The following is a 27,681-nucleotide window of genomic DNA, read 5'->3' as shown; positions in this document are numbered from 1 at the left end:
TCAGTCAGTTGGCCAGGAAGCTGTCTTCCATGTTTCTTGGCATAGACAAGGGAGCACCTGCAGCGCTGCATCTGTTTGTTGAAACATCTCAGTTGATATTCCATCAATTTCTGGAGCCTTGTTTTTCGCCAATGCCTTCAGAGCAGCTTGGACTTCTTCCTTCAGTACCATCGGTTCCTGATCATATGCCACCTCTTGAAATGGTTGAGCATCGACTAATTCTTTTTGGTATAATGACTCTGTGTATTCCTTTCATCTTCTTTTGAAGCTTCCTGCATCGTTTAATATTTTCCCCATGGAGTCCTTCACTATTGCAACTCAAGGCTTGAATTTTTTCTTCAGTTCTTTCAGCTTGAGAAATGCTGAGCATGTTCTTCCCTTTTGGTTTTCCATCTCCAGCTCTTTGCACGTCATTATAATACTTTACTTTGTCTTCTCGAGAGGCCCTTTGAAATCTTCTGTTCAGTTCTTTTACTTCATCAATTATTCCTTTTGCTTTAGCTGCTCGGTGTTCAAGAGCAAGGTTCAGAGTCTCCTCTGACATCCCTCTTGGTCTTCTTTGTTTCCTGTCTTTTCAGTGACCTCTTGCTTTCTTCATGTATGATGTCCCTGATGTCATTCCACAACTCGTCTTCGGTCACTAGGGTTCAATGCGTCAAATCTAGTCAGATGGTCTCTAAATTCAGGTGGGATATACTTAAGGTCATATTTTGGCTCTTGTGTACTTGCTCTGCTTTTTTTCAGTTTCAGCTTGAACTTGCATATGAGCAGTTGATGGTCTGTTCCACAGTCGGCCCCTGGCCTTGTTCTGACTAATGATATTGAGCTTTTTCATCGTCTCTTTCCACAGATGTAGTCTATTTGATTTCTGTGTGTTCCATCTGGCGAGGTCCATGTGTATAGTTGCTGTTTATGTTGGTGAAAGAAGGTATTTGGAATGAAAAAGTTGTTGGTCTTGCAAAATTCAATCATTTGATCTCCAGCATTGTTTCTATCACCAAGGCCATATTTTTCAACTACTGATCCTTCTTCTTTGTTTCCAACTTTCGCATTCCAATCACCAGTAATTATTAATGCATCTTGACTGCATGTTCGATCCATTTCAGACTGCAGCAGCTGACAAAAATCTTCTGTTTCTTCATCTTTGGCCCTAGTGGTTGGTGCATATATTTGAATAATAGTTGTATTAACTGGTCTTCCTTGTAGGCGTATGGGTATTTTCCTATCACTGACAGCATTGTACTTCAGGGTAGATCTTGAAACGTTCTTTTTGATGATGAACGCAACACCATTCCTCTTTGAGGTGTCATTCTCAGCATAGTAGACTGTATGATTGTCTGATTCACAATGGCCAATACCAGTCCATTTCAGTTCACAAACGCCTAGGGTATCGCTGTTTATGCATTCCATTTCATTTTTGACGATTTCCAATTTTCCTAGATTCATACTTCGTACACTCCAGGTTCTGATTATTAATGGATGTTTGCAGCTGTTTCTTCTCATTCTGAGTCACGCCACATCAGCAAATGAAGGTCCCAAAAGCTTTACTCCATCCATGTCATTAAGGTCGACCCTACTTTGAGAAGGCAGCTCTTCCCCAGTCATCTTTTGAGTGCCTTCCAACCTGGGGGCTCATCTTCCGGCACTATATCAGACAGTGTTCCACTGCTATTCATAAGGTTTTCACTGACTAATGCTTTTCACAAGGAGACTGCCTGGTCCTTCTTCCTAGTCTGTCTTAATCTGGAAGCTCAGCTGAAACCTGTCCTCCATGGGTGACCCTGCTGGTATCTGAATACCAGTGGCATAGCTTCCAGCATCACAGCAACACGCAAGCCCCCACAGTACGACAACCTGACAGACTTGTTGGGGCCATTTATTCTAGGGGGCTTTAAAAAATTTTTTTTTATTGTGCTTTAAGTGAAAGTTTACAAATCAAGCCAGTCTCTTATACAAAAATGTATATATACCTTGCTATATACTCCTAATTGTTCTCCCCCAATGAGACAGCACACTCCTTCTCTCCACCCTCTGTTTCCATGTCCATTCAGCCCACTTCTGCCCCCCTCTGCCTTCTTATCTCCCCTCCCGACAGGAGCTGCCCACATAGTCTCATGTGTCTGCTTGATCCAAGAAGCTCACTCTTCTCCAGTATCATTTTCTATCCTATAGTCCAGTCCAATCCCTGTCTGAAGAGTTGGCTTTGAGAATGGTTACTGTCTGGGGCTAACAGAAGGTCTGGAGACCATGATCTCTGAGGTCCTTCTAGTCTCAGTCAAACCATTATGTCTGATCTTTTTATGAGAATTTGAGGTCTGCATCCCACTGCTCTCCTGCTCCCTCAGGGGTTCTCTGTTGTGTTCCCTGTCAGGGCAGTCATCGTCTGTAGGCAGGCACCATCTCTAGTTCTTCTGGTCTTAAGCTGTTGTAGTCTTTGATTTATGTGACTCTTTCTGTCTCTTGGGCTCATAATTACCTTGTGTCTTTGGTGTTTTTCATTCTCCTTTGGTCCTTTGCTCTAGGTGGATACATCTTAGATGGCCACTTGCTAGTGTTTAAGATCCTAGGGGGCTTATTTGTCTTCATCCACCCACTCATCTACTGACCCACCCATCTGTCATCTGTTCACCCAACCATCCACCCACCCACCCACCTACTTATCCATCCACCTGTCCACTCACCTACCCCTTTGTCCATCCACCCATCCATTCATTCGTCTGTCCACTCACCCATCTGCCCATCTACTCAGTTACCTGTCTGTCCATCCAACTGTCGGTCTGTCCACCCATCCACCTGCCCACCCACGCATCTGTCTGTCCATCCATTCATCCATTCATCAGTCCAGTCATCCACCCTTCGCCTGTGATTCTCAGCCCCATGGCAGGGCATGTGAGGTCTCCTGGTGCTCTGGGCCCTGGACTTCCCACTGGTCCCCCTGCAGCGCCAGCTGTGAGTGCCATTTTCTTTTGCCTTTTCTGGAATGTCCCGCCTCGTGCCTCTGGGCAGCTCTTCATGCGCACTTCACCTGTCCTTCCCTGCGCTAGTCTTCCGGGCTGGTCCTGCTGACTGGTTGTCTGTTCTCTGTCCATGTTCTCTCCTGGATGGTTAGCTCCTGGAAGCCGAGAGCCCTGCCTTCTTTATCCCTTGGCATTGGTGCCCAGCACAGTATGCAGCCCAAGGTAGCCTTTGGGTGCAGGGTGACCGGATGACTGAGAAGGCATGTGTGTAGGTTGCTGTGGGCTCTGACGTGCGCACCTCTGTAAGCTAGTGTCCAGTAGGTATGCTTCTGCTCCCCTGGCTGCGCCGCTCCATGCTCAGTCCACATGGCAGAGTGCTCCCTGCCTCCCGTTTCTTGTTTGAAAAACCTCAGACTTACAGAGAAGAGTGGCAGAGAGAGCACCTCAGTGCTCGCCCCCAGCTTCCCCAGTTGTGGACGATTCCAGCAGAGTGAGTCTCGTCCGTGGCCACCATGGAGGTTGTCTTGAACCTTGGAGTCTTCGTGTGTGGCTCCCATGGGAAGCATCTGTGGACCAAAGCGGGAGACCAGCATGATAAGTTTCAGAAAAACTTAAGGTTCTAGTTCACGCTCAGCTCTGCTTCCAGCATAAGCTGGCGTTAGACTGTGCGCATCCACACGTGTACATAACTGACGTGTGCACATGTACACGCGTTCACGCGTTACTAACCTCGAAGTAGTCTTACCGAAGTATGTTGGTCATTTGAAGTGAACTTGTACTTAAAGATAATTTGAAGAGGTAGCGTTTTGGGGGTATATTTGGGCTCAAGGAAACCCTGGACCCTGTAACCACCCGTGTCGCCAGCAGAGGGGCCTCCCCGTGGTCCTTTCTGGGTTATCATGTGACCACTGTCCCCCTTCCCCCGGGAGTGCAGTCATCCCGTTTGGACCCATGATGTCCCTGTGCTTGGAGCCCGCATCAGGGAAGGGGTGCTTGTCTCATTAGGAAACTATGACAGGAAGCAGACAGAGCGTTCATAACCTCTGTGGCCTGGCCGTACAAGCTGGGGAGTCCTGTCAGAGTGCACAGTCCTGTCTGAGCCAGCGGATGTGTGCCTAGGCAGGGTTCCTGCCTGGGACACGTGGACACGGCAGGTGGGGGACAGGACGGCACAGGCGAGGGGCGTATTTCTCAGTGGCACATCTTCCTGTCCCGTTCAGAGTGATCCGACCAGAGCTGTTGGGCTTCCTGCTGTCTGCCCAGTGCTCAGCGAATAAGAAACATGTGATAAACCCTTGCTGAAAGAATAAGAGATTGGATGTTTGTTGAAAGAATAAGAGATTGGATGATGGAGTTGACGATTATCTTACTCCGAGGGTACAAAGAGAGATAAGACAGTCCCACTGAGGAGTGCAAGTGGAATTTGGTGCCACAATGGGACTCTTGTGTGGGACAGTGTGGATGGGGTGCCGTGGAGGCCCAGGGTACAGGTGCCCGAAGCTTTTCTTGAATATCCGAGGGGCGCCCGTAGAGCTTCAGTCCTTGCCCCCAGGGAGTTGCCCTGAGTGGGGATTACACAGTCACAATGTCACACCTGTGGTCCCTGCTGAGGAGGCCGAGGTTCCCCCAGGAGATGAGACTCGAAGGGAGGGAGGAGGCAGGGAGATGCTGCCCCTGTGGGGCTCTGGGTCATGGTAGGGAGGGTCGCTTTGACCCCAAAGACTGTGGGAAATCACTGGAAACTTCTGAGCAGATCTCACTATGTTGGGAGGTTGGGGGATGGTTGCCGTAGTTGCATGTGAGACGACAGCTTAGATTAGGCCGTGGAGCTGAAGCTGAAGCCACGTTAAGGGATACTGAGAGTGAGATGGTAGGTTGCGGTGACAGTGGAGTGTGGAGGGGCCAGGATTGGAAGGTGTTGGGGAAGACTTCCTGTTGAGGTTTTGGCACGCTCGGCTCAGGGTGGTGGGAGGGTCACCGAGGAGGAGACCAGAAGCGGGTCACTGGATTACAGGGCCCAGAGTCAGATGAGACGTTTCCCGGGCAGAGAGCTAGGGAAGAAGAGTGGGTGACAGGTCCAGGGCCTCGGACGGGTCAGCAGAGGAAGGTGGGCTGCAGAGGAGACGGAGGGAGTAACGAGAACGGTGGGGAAGGCCCAGGACAGCATGGGCCATCGAGGGACAGCTGCTGATGCACGAGGAGTTTTGGGAGATGAGGAGGAGGTGCCAGGTTCTGGGTTATTCCAAAGCCACTGAGGCCCTTCCAGACAGGGCTTTTCAGCTGCAGCTTCCCGTGCGACTGACCCCGCACACCTGTGGTGCTGCTGTTCCCAGATAGGGGGTCAGCTTCCCGTGTGATTGACCCAGCACACCTGTGGTGCTGCTGTCCCAGTGAGGACAGCTGGGCTGCTCTTGAACTTCACTTTATTTCAGTTTTATGCTGGTGACACTGGTGTCCACCTGCTTGGCCATCAGTTCCTCCGAATTTAGAGGGAAAGAGAGTCTCTGAAACTTGCGGTGAATTTTAGACACAGGTTTCCACGTGTTGTACAGTTTCCCGTCTGTTGATTTGTACATCATTTCTTTCTTACGTAGGCCTCAAGGGTAATCGTTCCTGTTGAGTCAAAGATAAATTAATGAATAAAAATAAAAATAAAAATAAAAATAAAAGAAGTTGCCACTGAGCCAGTTCCAACTCATGGCACTCATGTGTGCAGAGTAGAACTCTGTAGAGTTTTCAAAGCTGTTACCTTTTGGGAGTAGATGGTTAGGCCTTTCTTCTGCGGTGCCTCTCAGTGGGTTTGAACTGCTAACCTTTTGGCTAGTAGTCAAGCACTTAACTGTTTGTACCACCCAAAAAAAAAAAAAAGGACCTCCTAAAATTAATCAAATGGTTAAATTTAAAATGGGTAAATTAATGAATACAACAGAATAAAAATATGGTCAGTGGAATTGGTTAGGGGTTAGTGTTTAGCTTTGCTACCAGCAGGGCAGTGGTAACCGGGGTGGGTCAGCAGGTGCTTTTGCTACAAGCAGGGCAATGGTGACCAGGGTGGGTCAGCAGGTGCTGGAGGCATTTGGGGCCTGAGTCCCGGTACTCTGCAGAGATTGATCCTTCATGACAGGGGCACACCTGTTGGTCTCGCTTCTGACACGTCTGGTTTCCTGGAGGCAAGGGAGGCCACTTAGAACACGGGCTGTGCACCACAGCTGTGTCACGGGCACTGGGAGCCGCTCCTCACACCTGCCCTTTGGGCCTGACCACCCTCCGTCTGGGCTCCTCGGGGCCTGGCTCCTGCAGAGGAGCTGGGTCAGCTGTATTTTGAAAATCTTCACATGCAGTTTTTCAAAAAATTTGTTGTTGTTGAGAATACACACAGCACATAGACCAACTCGACAGATTGGATGTGTACAATTGAGTGGCATTGATTGTACCACCTTTTCCCTCCTCTTGCGAGTCGCTCCTGCCCCACTGCCATCGTCTTGCTGCCCCCTGAGGGTCCTGTACAGGTTCCACGTATGATTGTATCTTGAGGCCTGGGAGCTCTCGAGGACCCTACCCCAGCCTGATAACTCAAGGATTATGTTGTCATCACTTGCTGTCTGATGACACGGTGTGTCAGAAGGAACACGCAGCACGCAGTCACTCGGTAGTGCCACCTGCAGTCTGGTTCTGTGTACCCTGCATGAAGCCGGTGCACTAACAGGGCGACTCAGGGCCATCTTTGTGCGAGTCATGGTGACTGGAAAGGCCGGTACAACTCTTGGGCTGCTGCTGGTGTTCTGAGAACACAGGACTGTCTGGGAGAAGGCAGCACCGGGTGTAAAACACGTGCAGTTAGGGTAACTCAGAAATCAGGGCGTGGAGAAAATGCCTCAGTAAAATTGCTTTCCATCATTGGTGGGGTTGTTGGACCATTTTCTTACTAAGGACTGTGTGTGTGTGTGTGTTAATGGCTCTATTGTGGTATAATTGAATGCAATAAACTGCGCGTTTAGTGAACAGTTTAATGAGTTTTGACGTGTACATACATACCTGTGAGACCGTCAGCACAGTTAAGAGAATGAACGTGTCCATCTGCCCCTTTGTGTCCCACCCCGCCCCGCCCCCTCCCCCAGGCCACCACTCGTGTGCTTTCTGTCATTATAGATAACGTTTTCTAGAGTTTTATAGAAATGAAGAATAGAGTGTGCACCCCGCTGCTTTTTTTCTGACTTCTTACTCAGCATCATTATTTCAAGGTGCATCCATGCTGCTGCCTGCGCCCCTTCTTGCTTCTGAGAACTTTCCCATCGTGTGGGATCGCCACACATTGTTTACCCTTCACCTGCTGAACTTCTGGGTTGTTCCCAGTTTTTGGCATTACAGGGAAAGCTGTTAGGACTGGTGCACATATAAGTCTCTGTAAGGACATATTCATGGAGACTCTCTAGGACAGAGTAGAGCTGCCCCATAGGGTTTCCGAGGCTGTAATCTTTACGGAAGCGGACTGCCACGTCTTTCTCCTTTGGAGCAGCTGCTGGGTTTGAAGTGCCAGTCTTTCAGTTAGCAGCTGAGCACTACTTACTCATTGCACCATCCAGGGCTCCTTTTCTGAACAAGGGATCCCACACTTTCATTTTGTACTGCTGTTGTTGGGTGCTGTCCGATCAGCTCTGACTCATAGCGACCCTATAGGATGGAGCAGAACTGCCCCATAGGGTTTCCAAGGCTGTAATCTTTACAGAAGCAGACTGCCACGTCTTTCTCCTGCTGAGCAGCTGGTGGGTTCGAACAGCCGGTCTTTCGGTTGGTGCTTAACCACTGCGCCACCAGGGCTTCTTGATCACATGGCAGGGGTGTGTTTAACTTTTTAAAACAAACTGCAGGACTGTTTTCCAGAGCGGTTGTATCATTTTATATTCCCACCAGTGGTGTTTAGAGTTAGTTCCTCCATGTCCTTGCTAGCACTTGACGTGGCCAGTCTTTTTCGTTTTAGCGGGCGTGTAATGGTATTGCATTGTGGCTTTAACTTGCATTTCCCTAATGACATGGGTTACCATGAGTCAACTCAACTCAACAGCAGCTGGTTTTTTTGGCAGACGACAAATAGCATTGAGCATCTTTTTGCCTGTTTGTTTGCAGTCCATGTCATCTTTGGTGAGGTGCCTTTTTTATTGTGTTGTTTATTTTCTTACTTTGAGTTTCGAGAATTCTATATTTATCATGATTTCTTTATTAGATATGTGCTTTATAAAAATCGCTCCCATTTTGTGGTTCGTCTTTTGAGGAGCAGAAGATGTTGATAAACTCCAGTTTGTTAATTTGTTTTTTTATGGCTTGTACTTTGGGTGTTGTATCTTGACTAACCCAAGGTCACAAAGATTTTTTTCCTATGATTTCTCCCGGAAGGCTTAGAGTTTCAGATTTTACATTTAGGTAAAAATCCATTTTGAGTTGATTTTGGTATACAGTAGGAGGATGGGTCCAAGTTCAGCTTTTTCATGTGGACGTCTGATTGTTCCCATTTGTTGAAAGATTCTTTCTCCTCCTACTTGCCTTTGTCAGAAACCAGTTGTCCACATATGCGTGGTCTGTTTCTGGACTCTCTTCTGTTCCACGGATGTATTTGTTTAACTTTACGTGGTACTACGCTGTTGTGATCATTGTGAATACATCCTGCAATCAGGTAGCTTTGGCCCTCCAGCTCTGTTCTTCTTTTACAAACTCGTTTTGCCTGCCCCAGGACCTTTGTGTTTCTGTAGGAGTTTTACAGTGTTTCAGTTTGTCAGTTTCTACACACAAGGCCCTCCTAGCGTTTGATGTTGCCTTTTTCTTGATTCAGTGCTGGCTCTGTTGCTGTTTTCCAGAGTTCTGATGGTTTCTGCTTGTTTTTCGGTGTTGGGGGCAGAGGGGAGTGTAGAGGTGCCTGTGCCACCATCTTGCTGACATCCTTCTTGCACCTCTTTCTTTTTATGTCCAAAGTGAGAGAAAGAACGCAAAGCAGGGTCGGGGGCTGTGAGCTGGTGGGAATGTCTCCAAAGTATATTCAGATTGCGATGCGGAATCTTCTTGCCTTGAAGGAGGGGAAGCTTGGGGCTGGAGGGTTGGGGGTCAGGTACCACTCAGCGCTGAGCTGGCATGTGAACCCGAGTCAGAATTGAGCAGTGAGGTAACATTGTCACGTCTGTGCATCCTGTTCCCTCTGTCCTGGGATCTTATGAGGTTGTGAGCGTGGCGACCAGAAGGATAAAAGAGCCGTGTTTACACACACGTCTTGGCTCCCCTTATAAGAGACAGACCTGGGGTTCTGCCACACTTTCCTGTATTCACAACGCTACAGTTTTAGGTATTTTTTTCTCCACAACTTGCAAGGCAAAAAGTTCACCAAGAGCCATCAGGGTAAAAGGAACACTTCGGCCATAGTGTAAGTCAGCTTGGCTGTGTTCTGTGGCCACATTGTCCAGAGCCTGTGGTGGATCTGCTGCTCTTGGGGTGACAGGCCTGTCCCGAGAGGCCTACTGGAGCCCCTCAGGTTCTGTGTGGTCTCAGGGAGCCTGGGGAGGGTAGTGGTGGTGCTGTGGCATGGAGGGGCTGGGCCAGCCCTGGCCAGTGGCTGTGAGGGGACGAGGAGGGCAGCTGCTCTCATGTTGTGCTGCGAGATGCAGTTCTCCGCCTGGACTGCCCGTCCGTCTGACCGCAGCCTGGTGGGCACAGGTGTGTGCTTCTGCTTTGCCACCCAGAGCGCCATGTGTCCTTGGTGCCTGTTGGGGACAATCCCCTGAGAAGCCCCCAGTGTTACTGAAAGGGCTCCTGAGCACACTCGCAAGTGCTGTGTGGTGTGCAGCCTCAGGGAGGGCCCTTCTCCAGCCTGTACCTCATGTCCCCTTGGCGCGCCTGCACTTACTCAGGCATCCAGTGTCTCACATGGTGTCGTTTACCACACGTTTACCGGCAGAGGGGCTCGCATCCTTGTCTTCACACTCTGCCCAATCTAAGCGGCATTGTATTGACAGGTGACAGAACCTAGGGACCAGAGTTGTGAGTGAGGCAGATGGGCTGCTGACCCTCACGTCTGTCCGCTGGACCAGAGGACTGGCATTTGTCTGGTCACTGTCATTATAGCCTCAGGGGAGCCGTCACCTGGGCGTGGGGACCTCTAAACTGCAGGTGAGCAGAAGGGCACGTTTGAAGGCTGCAAGCAGGTCAGCCTCTGGGTCCCCAGTTTCCAAGGGATCGTGCTAGCATTATCATGGCTGCCAACCTGTGTTTTCCCTAGAAGCGGGGTCTGCAGGGGGGAGGGCGCAGCCCCAGGCTACGCAGAAAGGGTTGCTGTAGCCCTGGAGACTGCTTTAAGGTACAGTGAAAAGCAAGCCTGTTCCCTTGCCGGTGATGAACAGGAGCGGGACAGCCGTAAAACTGGGTGAGAAAATGCACCCTGATCTTGAATCTGGTGCCTAGGGAGGGCAGGGTTCACTCACTCTTTAAAAAACTGGTGGTAGTGCTGGGCTGTGCCGCCCTGTGATGGGGTGACGGAATGCCCTCCAAGGTTCCTGGGGCTGGGAGAAGGGCCTGGCAGCACTGAGGGAGGACCCCGCCTGTGTTGGAGCTTCACATTCCTGCCCCCGTGTGGCGCCCCCAGCACCAGAGAAGCTGGGTGTGTGGCCCCAATTTAGATGTGAGCATATGGAGGCTCGGTCCCTGCCAGACAGCGCTGCTTTAAAAACTACTGAGCATGTTCACACTGTTTATCGTAATTTCAAAACCTAAATTTTCACAATAATGAAAGAAAATAGGCTAAATCTTCATCAGTAAGGGAATTATAAATACATTATTGATGAAATGATACAGCCGTGGAGAGTGATGATTTTGAAGAATGTTTAATGACCTGGAGAATGGTTACGATAGAAGAAGTGAGAAGAACACGCAACTACGTGTCAGCAAAGCCACCTCAGTTTTCTTTACGGTGATGAAAACATACACGCTTACGTACGGACACATAGGACACAGATGGGGAGGAAGGTGTTGCCATGTTAACGGAGGAGGGGGCCTCAGTAGGTTTCCACTTCCTTTGTTCTTATCTGCATTTCAGATTTTCTGTGATGAACACTTATCATTTCTAGTCTAAGAAAGATGTTAGAATTACCAAAGAGGAAAAGTTAAGCTGTTTTCTGTCTGCTCCATCTAGATGGATCGTGGTTATCACTGATGCCATTTGGCTGGTTTGGGTTTCACAGTGGCCCACGCATGAGGGGGTGGGGCAGAGAGACAGTGCAGGGAGAGGGAATAGCCCCCGAAGGTGGAGGTGGAAGGGTGAGGGGCAGGGGCAGGGCTGAATAGGGGTGGGGAGTGATGCTGGCCAACTGCTCATGTCTGTTCTAGGTACTTCAGTTTTTGCCTGAGAAAGTGGGCTTCGTGGGGCTGGTGGGCAGAGGGCAGGTGTCGGGGTCTGATCAGGAGGCAAAGCCTGCAGTCCCTCATTCCCCATCTTAGCTGCTAAGTGCCTCTGGTGCCCACTCCCAGACCTCTGCTGCCTGCCTCACATTGACCATGTTGGCTGGGTGATGAAGCTGAAGGGTCTTTGAAATGGAAGGTGTGTTTATTATGTCAAGTTTGACCACCTTCCCTGATATAAGGATTGGGTCAGTGGCTATCTCTCTCTCTGGAGAGCCTCTTCCAGTCAGTGTTGAAACAAAACTAGCCCAGCTGAGTGTGAGGTGGTGTTGGTGAGAGGTGTGTATTGGTGTTGGTGTGTGTTGGTTTGAGGTGGTGTGAGGTGTGTGTTAGTGAGAGGTATATGTTGGTGTGAGGTCGTGGTATGAGGTGTGTGTTGGTATGAGATGGTGTTGGTGAGGTGGTAACAGGTGTGTTTTGCTGAGGTGTGTTTTGGTATGAGGGGTGTGTTGATGTGAGGTGGTGGTGTGAGGTGTATGTGGTATATGTGTAAGGTGGTGTTGGTTAAGTGGTGTGAGGTGTGTGTTGGTATGAAGTGTGAGATGTGTGTTGGTGTGAGGGGTGTATTGGAATGAGGTGGTGGTATGTGTTGGTATGAGGTGGCATGAAGTGGTGTGATGTGTGCGTTGGTGTGAGGTGATGTGAAGTGTGTGTTGGTGTTAGGTGGTGTTAGATGTAATGTGCCGTTGGTGTAAGATGGTGTTGGTGAGGTGGTATGAGGTGGTATTGGTGAGGTGGTGTGAGGTATGTGTCCGTGTGAGATACGTGTTTGTCATGGAGGAGCGCTGGGCTAGGGACCAGAGGCCCGACATTCCAGGCAGCTGTCCCCTTCAGAGAGGCCTTCGCCCCACATGGTAAGGTGGGCGTGTACTCAAACGAGTCCTGATAGAAAACGGGCCTGTCCCTGAGCAGCGAGAGACAGCTCCTTACGAGTCAGCATGACTGCCCGTTGTGAGTGCAGTGTGGGGAGTGGGAGAGTGTTTCCCAGAGCTGAGTGGGATGGGAGGACGGTGCTGCCTTTGGAGGAGACAGATTACTGTTTCCTGACTTTCTTGTAAACTAGTGTTAGTTACAGTTAAGACAAGGTTGTGTTTCCTTGCCTTTGCATAAATAGTTCACTGTAGTTGTTTATCTGTTTGAAATGAGTGATTATAAGCAGAGTTTACAAGCTCCAGAGCAGCGATAATGTCGTTAAGACATGGCACCCGATACAGCTCTAGGTATTTTGATTATCCCCAGCTATCATTAAAAAAAAAAAATTTTTTTTTTTATCTCGTGTGTGTCAGACTTTTAATCAGAATCAGTGATTGTAACTCATTGTAACCAGAGAAACTGTCAAAGAAGAGCGCCCCCCAGCCAAGTATGTGGCCTCTTGATTGAAACAAGCTTCAGTTCTGTTTAAGGAGGGAGGTGGCTGTGCGCTCAGCATCAGCTTCGAGCCGTTGAGTCCAGTTTTGTTTAAAGCAGCCCACGTTCGTGTATCTCCAGCTGCATCTGCCCTTCCCTCCCTTACCGATTTGTAGCCCCATCGGAGGCATTTTTACCGCCTAAGAGAGGTTAGTTACCTGGTTAGCGTCACATGTTGCTTCTTGGCAGGGCTTTTAATTCCTGCCCCAACTGTTGCTCTAAGCCTCGGGCGCATCTTTAATTGAAAACTATTTCACGGCAAGCAGCGTCTGTTTCCTTGCACTTTTGCGATGCTCACTGGTTGCTGTCAAGTCTGTTCCAACTCCTAGTGACCCTATAGGAGAGAGCAGAACTGCCCCATAGAATTTCGAAGGAGCGCCTGGCGATTATGAACTGTTGACCCTTTGGTTAGCAGCCATAGCACTTAACCACTAAGCCACCAGGGTTTCTACGACATCCACCATAACACTTTAATTTCGTTAGACCTTTAGCCCGTTGCTATCTTGTGAATATTTGTTATTTTAATATCCTGTTAGATTTCTATAGATGTAGTTTTCTAAGCAAGCAAGCTTCTGATAATTGAAGCGTGTACATTCACTGTGTCAGGTAAATGCGCTTGAAGTTGGGGGTTTAGAGCCTTCTCTGTTTCGCTTGGATCCTCTTGACCCCGCACCGAGTGTTGGCTCCTTGGAATTCTTGAGAGGAAGGAGGAGAGGGAGCCTCTGAGTGAATGAATACGTGTAATGAGCGAATGGTCGGGTTTGAGAAAATAATGTCAAGCAGCATTCTGTGTCTGTCCTCATTTTGGGGGTCCCAGCAGAGTATCTGCTTATTGGGTGGCCGCACTCTCCCTTGATGGCTGACACATAAACCCGGGTGGCCCCTCCTCGCCTCAAGAGCCTTTCTTCAGCATTTCGTGTACTGACAGCCGTGGCGTTTAGAGGGGCTGGTCTTCGTGGTTTCCCTGGTGGTGTAGTGGTTAAGTGCTACAGGTGCTAACCAAAGGGTCAGCAGTTTGAATCTGCCAGGCTCTCCTTGGAAGCTCTATGGGGCAGTTCCACTCTGCCCTATAGGGTCGCTATGAATCAGAATCGACTCGACGGCACTGGGTTTGGTTTTTGGTTTGGTCTCAGTGGTGGAGCAGAATGAGGAGCCCTCGGGCTCTGGAGACTGCAGAGTGACTGGCTCCCAGCAGCTGGGCTTTGGGTTTTGTTTGTTTTCATTCTGCGTACTTTTGTTTTGGGAGGAAAGCGCTCTGAACGGGCACAAGTGTAGTTCTTGTGGACGGAGAATTCAGACGTGATCCCAGGAAGCGGCTTCACTTACTTCTTGGTGTCCTGACGGGTTTTGAAAAGCCCAGAACTTGACGGCTTCAGAGACTCTTCTAAACCTTCTAAGATTGCTCCAAGTCTTGTTTAGCTCAAGAGGAAGAAGAGCCCAGTGTTCACATTTGATCCTGGCATGTCTCCCTCTGCTTTCTGGAGGGCATGACTTTCTGTTCATCCTAAAGGCGAGGAAGCAGCAGCCGAGGTGTCTCATCCTCCCGTCTGCCCTCTTTCTCAGTCGGTGTGATGGGTGCAGGCCACCTTGGTGGCTTCCTTGGAGACAGATGATGGCGTGATTAGGCCTGCTCTTGCAGCTTCATCACCAATCCTGTCGTGGGAAATTAATGTAAAAGTTAGACAGCTCTCTACTGTTTCTAATGGAATTTACCGTATAAATTCCTCCAGACCAGCTGTGGGGTTGTGGGCGCAGCCTCGGCATCCCTGCACCTGGCCTTACTGCCTGCAGACGGGGTTGTGGTGTGGCTTTATGGGCCTGCGGGGGTGTTGCGTGGGGAGGTGGTATGGCACAGAGAAGGGTTGTGCTCGCTTTGCTGCCCGGCTTATTTATAAAAGGCAGGTACAGTGACCATTTGAGTCTCACGATCCTTTAAAAACCTGTCATGGCTGTTCCATCCTCTGTCCCATTGTCCCTGGCACATGCGTTTAGAGTTGGGCAGATCCAGTCTGTTTTACAACTTCTCGTTCTTTCTTCCCAGAGCTCTCGGCCTCCCCTCGGTAGGATGTGTGTCCCCAGCGTGCCCACGGGGCGGGGCTGCCCTCCTGACCAGGTCTCGTATGTCCTAGGTATGGTCCTCGTGCGCAGCGAGAACGGGCAGCTGTTAATGATCCCTCAGCAGGCGCTGGCCCAGATGCAGGCGCAGGCCCATGCCCAGGCCCAGCCTCAGACCACCATGGCGCCCCGCCCTGCAACCCCCACAAGTGCCCCTCCTGTCCAGATCTCCACTGTACAGGTGAGTGCCCACCCCCGGCCTGGAGCCCACCCTCGCTGGAGGTCTGGGGTCAGGCCCAGCCGCATAAGGGGGCGGAGGACTGGCCGGAAGCTCCGGGGATGGCCATGCAGGGCCCTGGTTTTTGGGACCAGCCCCCACCCCACCACACTGTGCAGGAGGTGGGCACCCCTCTGTGCCTCACTTTCCTTACCTGCAAATGGAGATGTAACAAGCCTGTAGGGCTGTTCCCGGGACTTGGCCTCAAAGCGCCAAAAACAGCGGAGCAGACGAGTGCTGAGCTGTGCTAGTGCTGCTCTTGTCCGGGAGGCATGGGGACTTCACGGGATTACGTTGAGCCTCACGGAGTCACAGACCCTGACACCGAGGTGGCGGTGGAGAGGCCTGCTCTGACACTGGCTGCCAAGTCCCCAGGCGTTCCCTCTCTGCCACACGTTCAGCATTGTTACTTTGATTTGGCCTTTTGCCAGCACATTGCCTGTTCCCTCCTGATGCGCTTCTGTTGGTGCTGTGATCCTGCCGCTCCAAGTTCCGTGGCTCCTAAGTAGCTGAAGTGGAGACGGGACAAGATCCTGAGAGAACGTTTCCCTTCCGTGACATCAGCCATGCCTCGTCTGTGGTGTAGACAGAGGGGGTGTGTGCTGGGAGATGGGCAGACCAGCCCCTGCCCCCACTCTGATATCTGTAACGGCTAAGAACCGTGCCTTCATGGTCAGAGTGTTGTGTCTGTTGAGTGAGAGCGCTGGCTGGCTTCACACCAGCGGTCGGCCTTACAGGCCTCAATCTGACATCTCCCCTCGGGGCTCAAGACATCCGTCCGTCGGGGTTGAGGCGCCAGTGGCCAGCCGGACCTCCTCCTGTGTCCCCTCCTGCAGCACCGTGACCAGGCGCCACCCCACCTTTGTCACTGATGTAGTTCTTGTCAATAAGACCACAGAAGTCAGCCCAGGACTGGCTTCCAGATACGCGGGCTTTCTGGAGATGGCGTTTTGTAGGCTTGTGGAAGGAGCCTGTACATGAAAAGTAGATGGAAAGATTTTGATCACGTGCTTTTGCCTTGGCGAGAAAACTTTACAACTATGGTGGCTTCAAGAAAATTGTGAATAAACACACTTGACTACAGCAGTTACTTGTTTAAGGATTGATTTTTGGGTACAGTTGGTGGATGGGGAATTGCTTTCACTTATAGCTCATTTTGTGATACTTGCATATTTTTCAGGCTCAAGGGACGCCTATTATTGCCCGGCAGGTGACCCCAACGACCATAATTAAGCAAGTGTCTCAGGCCCAGACGACAGTACAGCCCACCACCACACTACAGCGCTCGCCCGGCATGCAGGTAAGGCTGAAGGGGCGGGTGGGCAGTGGAGGCAGCAAGAGGGCGGGGGCAGCGAGGCTGCTGGTCACGGTGGAGGCAGAGTGTGGACTTCCTGTGAGGCAGAGAGGAGGCCTCAGAACTCTGAAGTCAGTACCCATTCCTGTCATCTCCAGCTCCTGGTGACCTCCTGGGTCACAGGACAGACCTGCTCCGTAAGGTTTTCTAGGCTGTCACCTTATGGAAGTGGATCACCAGGCCTTGCCTCTGCGGCACCTCGGGGTGGGTTTGAACTGCCAACCTTTAGATTAGTAGTCGGGTGAAACCGTGGCCCCCAGCAGCCTTCTTAAAGTGATACTGAGTTGAATTCTGGGAAGAGAACCCCCCTTGAAGAGAGGAGTTGGTCTGTGACAGCAGAGAGCCAGGCCCTTTCTTTAAACCAATGTGGAATCTGTCGTCAGCTGCTCTCACAGTGCCTCTGTGCCAGGACTGTGACGAGAAACAGGGCAGCGTCGGCATGTGATTCAGAAAGAACCAGGTGCTGGCGGTCTGTGTGCACACATGTGCTGGCTGGCTGTGCAGTGGGGAGATGGTGTCACCTGCCCTGAGCACTCTCTGTGCCCCAGATGCTGTTCTTCTTGTGCACGTGCATGGTCTTGGTAATTTTCACAGCACCCCTGGGGGGTGGGTGCCACTATTGTTCTTAGTTTACCGATAGGCTGTTTTACAGGCGAGGCTAGGGGTTCCGGAACATGCTCCTGTCTCAGCTGGTGAGCTGTGGAGTGTGTGGGTGGCAGCCGGCAGGCTGCATTGCCCCTGTGGCATGTGTCCTTAGTCAAGGAATAAGATCTGGGTTCCAGAATATCCACATCAGCCTGGCGTGTGTGAGCTCTGGGAAGGAGAGTATGTTGAGCAGGTGCTGGCCTCTCCTGTGTTCCGTGTTCCTCACTGTCTGGCCCTGCTTGAGCTGGTGCCGGCCTCTTCTGTGTTCCGTGTCCTCACTGCCTGGCCCTGCTCGTGAGGCTGCGAAGAGGGACTTGTGTGCCTCCGGGTGGTCCCTTCTGTTCCGGAGGAGGGGTGAGGGCCACAATGGGGAGGGAATTGCCAAGGTGCCCTATGCCCTGGGACCTCCGGTCAGGAAATAGCCTTCCCAACAGGCCAGGGCCGCCAGAGCAGAGTGACTTGGGCGCTGCTAGCCTGTGCTTGTGAGTGTGCTCTGTGATGCTGGCGTCTGCAGGGCTCATCGCCACGGCGAAGTAGCCGTGTGCCAGACCCCTGCGTTGGTGCATTCGTTGCCGCTTTGTGTGCGGTCCTCGCTGTGGGGCTGCTGAGTAGGACCCTTCCCGTTCCCAAATGAGGAAACCGAGGCTGGAGGGGAAGGGTGGTGGCTGGTAAGTGGTGGGCTCTCCCGGATCACTGGGCCCCCCCGGTTCTCCTTGTGGTGTCTGTGGCTGTGACCTGCTTTTGAAGGTGGAGTGGGGGGAGCAGCTCGGTCCCAAGTCAAGGAGGGTGGCGGGGAGGCGGGGGCTCTGCATGTCAGGGGCGCCAGCACCGTGGTCTGGCCCTGCACCCGTCCTGCCGATACAGGCATGCGTTTGCAGCAGGCGCAGCAGAAGGAATGTTCTTGGAGCAGGTGAACTTGCTTTCTCAGGGAGCTTGTGTGCGGGTCGGGGTGGGGGCCTGCAGTCAGCCTGAGGAGGGGTGTCATACGGAAGGAGGGAGCAGACCTCCTGAAGTTCCAGGAAAAGGTGCTTCTCTTCCGATACTTTGGAGGCTTGGTTTTTTCTCTCACGTTTTCTTCATTTGGATTTTTGATTTGATGTTTTCTAATTGCATGCTTGTTGTGAAAGAATACAGAGATTCACAAAGAAAAAGCCGACCGTCTCCCCCAACATCCTTCCTTCCCCCTCCACGCACAAGTGTCCCCAGCCAGGAGCACCCTGGGGAACCTTGGTTCCACGTTCACCCACCACCTCGCATGCCAGGGTCCTCTCAGGGTATAGCCCGGAGTCCTCCCCGTGGACTGCACTGCCCCCTACCCTCAGGAGCCGGGAACAGGAGCATTGCACAAGGGAGAGGGAGGCTTGGCGGGCAAGGGAAGTGCGGAAGGCTAGACTTAGAGATGAAAAGTACAAGCTTAAAAATACCACTAGCTGCTTATACCCTGATTGCCCACATAGGATAGAAATCGTAGGGGCCCGACTGGCGGCAGTTGTTAGACAGCGGCGTGTCTGCTTGACCGCATTTTGTTCAGCAGAGCAGCTTCTGCCTGCTAACCGTTCCTCTGGCCCTCCGAGTCTGCTTGGAAACCCCCTCTTTCTGTGGTGCTTGTGGAGAGCAAGGAAAGCCTGGCATGGGGCTGCGGGGAAGCTGGGGCCTTCCCACCTGCTCCCTGGGGAGCTGACCCCGTGCTGTCCCTGCAGGTCTGTGGGCTCCCTCAGGGAGGGGCCGTGCGGCTGTGAGGACCTCTTGCTCTCTCATGGCCTCCCTTTGCCGTCCCTGCAGCTTTCCAGGAGGTGGTGACAGACGTTTCTGGGTTTTTTTCCCCATTTTTGGAAGGTGGGGATCTGGCTTGGTGACTAGAGGTCATTTGCACTGGTCACCACATGACTCTGGCCACCTCTGAGCAGCAGCCTCCTTCCTTTGGGCGTCGTTCTATTGACCTTTCATGATGGGGCTGAGCCTGCAGCCCTTGGGGCCCAGGTCATCTGCGTCAGCGTGTGTTCGCGTGTGCGTGTGTGTTCGCGTGTGCACCCAGTGTGAGGGAGGGGGCTGGGGCTCAGGGATGCATGTGTTAGCGTGTGCACCAGTGTGAGGGAGGGGGCCGGGGCTTGGGTGCCTGTGTGTTAGCATTTGCACTCATTTTGAGGGAGGGGCCTGGGGCTCAGGTGTGTGTGTGTTAGCGTGTGCACCCAGTGTGAGGGAGGGGGCCGGGGCTCGGTGTGTGTGTTAGCATGTGCACCCAGGGTGAAGGAGGGGTCTGGGGCTCGGGTCCATCCACATTAGTGTGTGTACCCTGTGTGAGCGGAGCTGGCTGGTCCCTGACCGTCCACACGGTTGGACATGGGGCATCTTGGGCCACACAGTGGCAGGCTCTGACGCTGCAGGGCAGTAGCTCGTGGCCCTTCTGTCTGACTCCCCACCTGCCACAGGAAGGCCCATCTGTGGCAGCAGATGTGTTGACCTCGTGTTTTTGATTCTTGCAGCCCCAGCTTGTCCTGGGAGGCACTGCCCAAACAGCGTCGCTAGGGACGGCGACAGCGGTGCAGACGGGAACACCTCAGCGGACTGTCCCGGGAGCAACCACCACCTCCACGGCTGCCACGGTAAGAGCTGTACCCCTACTGTGAGCGCCCGAGGCCACCCAGCCAGGGCCCCAGACAGAGGCCAGCAAGCCCGGCCTGTGGTAACATCTGTTCAACCACTGTCGGAAGGGTTTCACTCCTGCATCTTGCCAGCAGCCTGAGAAATGAGAATTTGTTGGAATATAGGATCTTCCCCAAAAGAGGTGGCATTAAACTGCTGTGGCCTCTGTGTGGAAGGTGACAAGGCCTCGATTCCCGCTGAGAAATGTGAAGTCAAAAGTACAATACACGTTGTTAGAAAGTGACACGTGTATTGTACAAAGCTTGCAGTCTATAAAAACTGCATCTCATCCTTTTTTTTGTATTTCCAGTATTTTTCTACCCACATATACAGTTTTAAACAAAACAGGATCATACTTTATTTATAACTTGCTTTTTTCGTGTTTCTTTGCTAGGTATTTTCCATCTTTTTAGGAGCTTCTCCTTTTGTGCAGTTAGCTAGGTGCCGTTTTTCCTTGTGATAGCAGCATGGTGACGGATGTCTTTGTGGATCCACCTCTGTGACCACTCATGCAGCCTGCAGTCCTGAAAGCGAGGGTGCTGGGCTTGCGAGTGTGAACTGGGGCATAGCCCTGGGTTTGTGGGTCAGGCTGCCCTCCGGGGAAGCAGTCGTGGCGTGAAAGCCGTCAGTGGAGAGCCACGGCGTGCTCTTGAGGGACATTTAGAGGAGATCTTTACTTAGCTTACATACGTGCATACGTCTTAGTTGGGTCAAAAGTGATCGTGAAAACCTGCCTTTCAAGACACTCACACATCTCTTTCAATTTACTCTAGGAAACTATGGAAAACGTGAAGAAATGTAAAAATTTTCTGTCGACATTGATAAAGCTGGCTTCGTCTGGTAAACAGTCCACAGAGACAGCAGCAAATGTGAAAGAACTTGTGCAGAATTTACTGGTGAGGGGCTGGGTGCCGTTTGTGCCTTGCCTGTGGCATTCTGCCTGTGACACATGGCCGTTGCTGCTGCAGCCAGGCCTCTGTTGGGGAGGAGGGAACATCCACTAGAGGGTGTGGTGGTCTGGCCGGGGACCCTCGTCCTGGAATGTGGGTGTCCTGCCACACCCAGCCCGGAGACCCATGCTCTCTGGAACACGCGTGCATTTGGAAGTGTTCCAACCAGTGAGTGAGTTTGCTCACGTATTGCCGCTTGCGAGTTTCATGTTGACAACACAGAAGCCAGTTTTAAATACATCTGATACACCTGACAGACTTTTTTTTTTTTAAAGGTTTTATCTCTCTCCCCCTTCTCCATTGGAGAATTTAAACAGATACGGAATTCTGTAACAGAGCTCCACATGCTCATCTCTAGGCTCCAACAGGGCCCCATCCCTGTCCTCCCTGTCCCCATGCTGCTCGGTGACTTTTTGAGATGCCTACCCCGTGGTCCTGTCCGAGTGCCCACACCTGTCACCCTCCCCCTTTTACGCCAAGCTTCTCGGTTTCCAAACTGTGCCCTCTCTCCCGCTGGACACCTTGTTCCGCTCTGCGTGGGGCACCCATCAAGCCCTCATTGCTCTGGAGTGACACTTGTGTCTGACCGGGCTTGGCTCAGTTGTCACCTCCTGTGAAGCTGCCTTGGTCTCCGACTGGGCCACCTACCTTCCTGTGTCCCCTGTGCCCATAGCACAGACTGTGATCATGAGATTTCTCTCAAAACTCCTTCCTCACTAGATATCCAGCCTGTGGTCTGTGGTAAATGTTGAGTCATTGAGAATGGAGTTGAGTAAGACACCGACAGCAGAGACAAGAGGCAGACTAGTAGACCACCTGGACAGAGACTTGTCCTCCGCTCGCTCCTCAGCGATGCCTGTGGGAACATGCAGTATGCCGGCTCCCGGCCACCTCTGTGCAGGGCATGCCCCATGAGAGGACGCCCTGGCTGAGAGGACACATGCCGTAAAGCCTGGGGCCAGGGTTGTGCTGAGCAAGGAGATGTGCGTGTTACGGTCTGCTCATCCAGGAATTTCAATGTGGATTTTGTTTTTAAGGATGGAAAAATCGAAGCAGAAGATTTTACTAGTCGTTTATACCGAGAACTTAATTCTTCACCTCAACCTTACCTTGTGCCTTTCCTGAAGGTAATTCTAGACTCTGGGGCCCTTGATTCTTGTTTGTTACGTGTGTTTGCAAACACTGGTAGCTGGGGTCGTGATGGGGGAAGTTGGGCTCTGCACTCCTACTGACACACTAAACTGCGGTGCGTTCTAGGTATAAAGGCTTAACAGTGCCTCCATGACAAAATTTTTAAATTTTCTATTAAGAAGAGGCTCTTTATAAGTTCTTAGAATGCCTTCTGTTCAGTGTAACTGGAGGGACGAGGAAGCCTGTACCCTTAAGAGATTGAATCTGCTTTGTGGCTACCGAGTGAGTGGTTGTGGTCATTTACTGTATTTTCACCCAAATAACACATCTTCTGTGTTCGTTTGCTGGCTGCACCCTCCCCCCATGAGGTATTTTCATAAGTGCGCTATGCTAATTTTTTTTTCAGCACCACATGGAAGAGAATTGGCCTGGCAGCGCTTGTGGGGGTGCTTTGCGGCGGGAGGGTACAGCTGGCAAACTAATGCAGAGGGCGTGCGTTATTTGGTAAAAATACAGTAAGTGTGAAGATTGAAGGGGGCTGTGCTCACGCCATGGGACCGAGACTAAACAGGGCCAGATTCTTGAGATAATCATTGCTATCGTAACATTTCGACTTCTTAATATAACAGCTTGAGATGTAATTCATTTTTTAAACCATCTGCCATTGAGTGGATGCCAACTCATGGTGACCCCCTGTGCGTCAGAGTAAAACTGTGTTCCACAGGGTTTTCAGTGGCTGAGGTTTTGGCGCTAGACCGCCAGGCCTTTCTTCTGAGGGCCTCTGGTAGACCCAGATCACAGTCTTACAGTTAGTAGCTGAGTGCTTAACTGTTTCTGCCAACCAGGGACTGCAATTAACGTTTTTAAGAGCATTTAAAAAATACTGGCTTTTTTTTGATTGCTGGTTTTTAATAAATTTCAAGCAGTTCTCAGTGGGAGTAGCCCTGTCTCCCGCCGGGTGATATAGAAGGGAGGGTGATGGTAGGTGCTGACACGTTTCCTCGGTGTGTCTAAAGTCTACTTAGTGTGAGAGTGTTTTCTAAAGTCTGATGTTTCCAAATTGTTAAAAAGGGACGTGGTGCTAGAGCCGCCATCCACCCTGTCTGTCTGTCTTCCCACCCAGAGGAGCTTACCCGCCTTGAGACAGCTGACCCCCGACTCCGCAGCCTTCATCCAGCAGAGCCAGCAGCAGCCGCCACCCGCTGCACAGGCTACCACGGCGCTTACGGCAGTGGTGCTGAGCAGCTCTGTCCAGCGCACGGCCGGGAAGACGGCGGCGACTGTGACCAGCGCCCTCCAGCCCCCTGTCATCAGCCTCACGCAGCCCACACAGGTTGGCGTCGGCAAGCCGGGGCAGCCCACACTACTGGTATGGAAGGTGATAGCCTCCCACGCTGGGCCCGGAGGCCTGCCCGTACCTCTCCGGCCTCTAACGTGGCCACAGCTCTTGGAGACCTTCCACACACACCAGAGATGCTCGCCAGGATGGGTAGCGCACTCTCTTAAATAGGTAGACCATAAACTTCGTGAGGCCAAGCCCTGTGCTCTGGTGTCTCAGTGTCCTGGCTCTTAACCGCTGGCACATCCATGCCTGGCGTCATTTGGGGTGGTGCTGGTTTAAGTGAACATGGTAAGTGTTAGTGACGTTCTTACTGCTGCTGTCGAGTCTTCTGACTTACGTAGGTCCTGTGTGTGTCATAGTAGTACTGCTCTCCATAGGCTTTCCATGGCTGATTTTTCAGAAGTAGATTGCTAGGCCTTTCTTCCAAGGTGCCTCTGGGCAGACTTGAACCTCCAACCTTTCGGTTAGCAGCTGAGCACATTCACCGTTTGCACCACCAGGGACTCCCGTTGTTGTTGTTAAGTGCTTTCGAGTCGGTTCCCACTCACAGTGACCCTATGCACAACAGAATGAAACACTGTCGGGTCCTGCACCATCCTTACAATCGTTGTTATGCTTGAGCGCATCGTTGCAGCCACTGTGTCAGTCCACCTCGTTGAGGGTCTTCCTCTTTTCCGCTGACCCTGCACTCTGCCAAGCATGATGTCCTTCTCCAGGGACTGATCCCTCCTGACAACATGTCCAAAGTGTGTAAGAGGCAGTCTCGCCATCTTTGCTTCTAAGGAACATTCTGGTTGTACTTCTTCCAAGACAGATTTGTTCGTTCTTTTGTTAGTCCATGGTATATTCAATATTCTTCGCCAGCACCACAATTCAGAGACATCAGTTCTTCTTCGGTCTTCCTTACTCATTTTCCAGCTTTCACATGCACATGATGCAATTGAAAATACCATGGCTTGGGTCAGGTGCACCTTAGTCTTCAGGGTGACATCTTTGCTCTTCAACACTTCAAAGAGGTCCTTTGCAGCAGATTTACCCAGTGCAACGCGTCTTTTGATTTCTTGACTGCTGCTTCCATGGCTGTTGATTGTGGATCCAGGTAAAATGAAATCCTTGACAACTTCAATCTTTTCTCCGTTTATCATGATGTTGCTCATTGGTCCAGTTGTGAGGATTTTTATTTTCTTTATGTTGAGGTGCAATCCATACTGAAGGCTGTGGTCTTTAATCTTCATTAGTAAGCGCTTCAAGTCCCTTTCATTTTCAGCAAGCAAGGTTGTGTCATCTGCATAACACAGGTTGTTCATGAGTCTTCCTCCAATCCTGATGCCCTGTTCTTCTTCATATAGTTCAGCTTCTCGGATTATTTGCTCAGCATACACATTGAACAGGTATAGTGAAAGGATACAACCCTGACACACACCTTTCCTGACTTAAAACCACTCAGTATCCCCTTGTTCTGTCCGAACAACTGCCTCTTGATCTATGTAAAGGTTCCTCATGAGCACAATTAAGTGTTCTGGAATTCCAAGGACTCCTAGAGGGTGTTATCTTTGATTAGGAGCAAAGGTCCAGACACAGGCAAGCGGATGGCGTCCTTGGTGTCCCATCTGTTGGGGCAGGAGGTTGGATGAGCCCTTAGTTACCATTGATGGCAGAGCTGTGCAGCAAGCGTTTGGGTCTAGGTGGGTCTCAGGACAGGAGCTCAGGCCAGTGGTAGTTCATGTGCCTAGGCCTTGCCCAGCCTCAGTCTGTGTCAGCCTCAGGCTGTGTCCTCTGTGTCAGAGGATGGCTTTGTGGGAAGAGCTGCATTTCCGTGCACTCCCAAGGCTGACTGGCTACGTAAAGAAGGCAGGTTGATGTTGTCTTAAATTTCAAGAGGGGTTTGCTCCTCGAAGGACAGCTTAGTGAAGCGATGTGGGCTGCGTGTTCCCTCAAGGTAGATTGTAGCGTGGAACGCAGGAGCCACTAGCTCACTGCAGCTCTGGGTGTTCCTGCCATTTGCCTGGGCAGGGGGCGCTAGGCCGGATGCAGAGGAGGTAGGCAGCTGCACAGACGGCTCCGTGAGCTGGAGTGGAGGAGGAGAGTGTTCTAGTGTGAGCAGGCCCTGGTTAGGGGCCAACGTGCACACAGCCAGAGAGGGGCTTGGAGCCTGGGAATTGGGGGGTTCACCTGGGTGTGGCCTCGTGGAGGGTCGAGGGCCAATCGGTAGAGACCTTGAGGGCCAAATTCAGGGACGGACTTAGAGATCTAGCATAAACGTCTTCTAGTCTTTTTGTAGAAAATTTGGAAAAGAAACTTGATCTCTAGGTACCAGGCACTGACACTGACCTCCGCTTATGTTTGGGGAGAAGTGGTCCCCTCGCTGTGGAGCCCTGAGCTCAGCAGACACTCGGGTTTGCTGACCTGTGTCCCTGGGCAGCTGACCGCGGGCCCAGATGTAGCCTCTGAGCAGCAGATTCCCCTAAAGTGTCGTTTACTTTGTGGTGCCTGGTGTGTAACACATTCGGGCTTTCTTGGTCCTGGAGCTCACTCACGAGGACGGGGTGATGGGAGGGAGTGCTGCTGCCTGGCCAGGGGAGGGCGTTCACTGTCTTGTGCCGCCTGTGCCTCTAGGTGATCCAGCAGCCTCAGAAGCCGGGAACCCTCATGCGCCCTCCCCAGGTGACGCTGACGCAGACGCCCATGGTGGCCCTGCGGCAGCCGCACAGCCGCATCATGCTCACCACGCCACAGCAGATCCAGCTCAACCCCCTGCAGCCAGGTGAGAAGGCTGTCCTGTCCCGACGGCCTGTGGTGGAACTCGGAGAGCGGCCTGTGGTGGAGCTCGGAGAGCGGGAGCTTGGGAGGGGCGGCCTAGACTTCTGCCGTGTTTAGAGTTGTTAGCTGGAGGCTTTCCGAGCACCACTGTGGCCAGTTGGGAGGGTGGTCGCGTCGCCTCGGCCTTTCCAGGTACAGTGCGAGCAGCTCCCCTCATTTCGCCTCCAATGGTCTCCCTGTGTCTCGGCCTTTGCAGTCCCCGTGGTCAAACCTGCTGTATTACCGGGAACCAAAGCCCTGTCCACCGTCTCTGCACAAGCGGCTGCTGCTCAGAAGAATAAGCTCAAGGAACCCGGGGGAGGTTCGTTTCGGTAAGCACTGAGCTGTGCTCACGGAGGACCTGTGCCAAGGGAGGAAGAGGCAATGCTCCCCTGGCTCCTCCCTGGGCTTCGCCACACAGCATTGGGGGCCTGGAGAGTGCGTCCCCCCATGTGGCGGCCTGTGTGAGTGTGTTCCCCCCAGTCCTCAGCTCAGGGATGCGTGTTTCATGCATGCAGACCAGACATGCAGACCAATGATTTGTATGCAAACTAACACAAAATTCCTCCTTGTGATTTTATAACTCAGTGTTACTCTAAGTTCACGGTGATTTGTAGTGTAGACAGTAGACATGGCTTCCCTTGCTGTTCTCTCACCTCTTGAACCTCCAGACACCCTGCACTGGGCTCTGGTCTGCATCTGGTCGTTCACGGGGGAGGAGAGTGGCAGGAAGGTCCGCTGGGGATGCCGTTAGCTTAGCCAAGCAGGAGGAAAGTGGGCATGCTTCAGGTTTGCTGGGACCTTCCCTTCCCATTCTGTCCCAGAGCTGTCAGGTGGGAAAGCAAGGCATGGCCCATGTGGGTGAGGGAGTGGATGGAGGATGCTGAAGCTTGGCGTGGGGCTCAGACTCGAGCAGGGGGAGAAGGGCATAGGGGGCAGAGCTGCTGCTAGAAATGATGGGAGCTTAGCCCCAGATACAGATGAAAAAGTGAATCAAGGCTGTCAGGCACCAGATTTCCCAGCATCAGGGAGGAGTCAGAAATACTGGAGTAATGTCAGGTGACTCTTTGTTGCTGGGTAGAACTGGATGTGTGGGTGTGAACTCGGGCTTGGTGTAGAGCCAGGTGTGACACGACTGTAGATGGAAGTGGACGTGTGGGTGTGAACTCAGAGCTTGGTGTAAAGAGCCGGGTGTGACACAACTGTAGATGGAAGTGGACGTGTGGGTGTGAACTCGGGCTTGGTGTACAGAGCTGGGTGTAACGTGAATGTAGATGGAAGTGGACGTATGGGTGTGAACTCGGGGGCTTGGTGTAAAGAGGCGGGTGTGACACAACTGTAGATGGAAGTGGATGTGTGGGTGTGAACTTGAGGGCTTGGTGTAAAGAGCCGGGTGTGACACGACTGTAGGTGGAAGTGGACGTGTGGGTGTGAACTCGGGCTTGGTGTAAAGAGCCGGGTGTGACACGACTGTAGATGGAAGTGGACGTGTGGGTGTGAACTCAGGGGCTTGGTGTACAGAGCTGAGGGTAACATGACTGTAGATGGACGTGGACCTGTGGGTGTGAACTTGGGGCTCCCTGTACAGAGCCAGTAAAAAGGGCTGGTGTCAGAGGTCCTCTGACTTCAGGAGCAGGAGAAAAAAATCACCATCAGCATCAGTAGCCCAAAGCTGACTCCTGTGAGGA

General features: G+C 51.8%; 1 protein-coding gene across 1 annotated transcript in view; it reads left to right on the top strand.

Moving 5' to 3' along the window:
• TAF4 (TATA-box binding protein associated factor 4) overlaps window positions 1-27,681 on the top strand; it is a 114,809-nt gene that overhangs the window by 54,532 nt on the left and 32,596 nt on the right. Inside the window, exons 2-9 of the mRNA XM_064276443.1 lie at window positions 14,927-15,093; window positions 16,310-16,429; window positions 19,612-19,731; window positions 20,545-20,667; window positions 21,759-21,848; window positions 22,976-23,221; window positions 25,811-25,958; window positions 26,211-26,325. Coding sequence (XP_064132513.1) covers window positions 14,927-15,093; window positions 16,310-16,429; window positions 19,612-19,731; window positions 20,545-20,667; window positions 21,759-21,848; window positions 22,976-23,221; window positions 25,811-25,958; window positions 26,211-26,325 — 1,129 coding nt within the window. The remainder of the gene's footprint in view (window positions 1-14,926; window positions 15,094-16,309; window positions 16,430-19,611; window positions 19,732-20,544; window positions 20,668-21,758; window positions 21,849-22,975; window positions 23,222-25,810; window positions 25,959-26,210; window positions 26,326-27,681) is intronic.

Source organism: Loxodonta africana, chromosome 24 (assembly GCF_030014295.1).
Source record: "Loxodonta africana isolate mLoxAfr1 chromosome 24, mLoxAfr1.hap2, whole genome shotgun sequence".
NCBI classification, from domain to species: Eukaryota; Metazoa; Chordata; class Mammalia; order Proboscidea; family Elephantidae; genus Loxodonta; species Loxodonta africana.
Note: the sequence above shows the minus strand (reverse complement) of the source record. Positions and strands in the feature narration are given on the sequence as shown.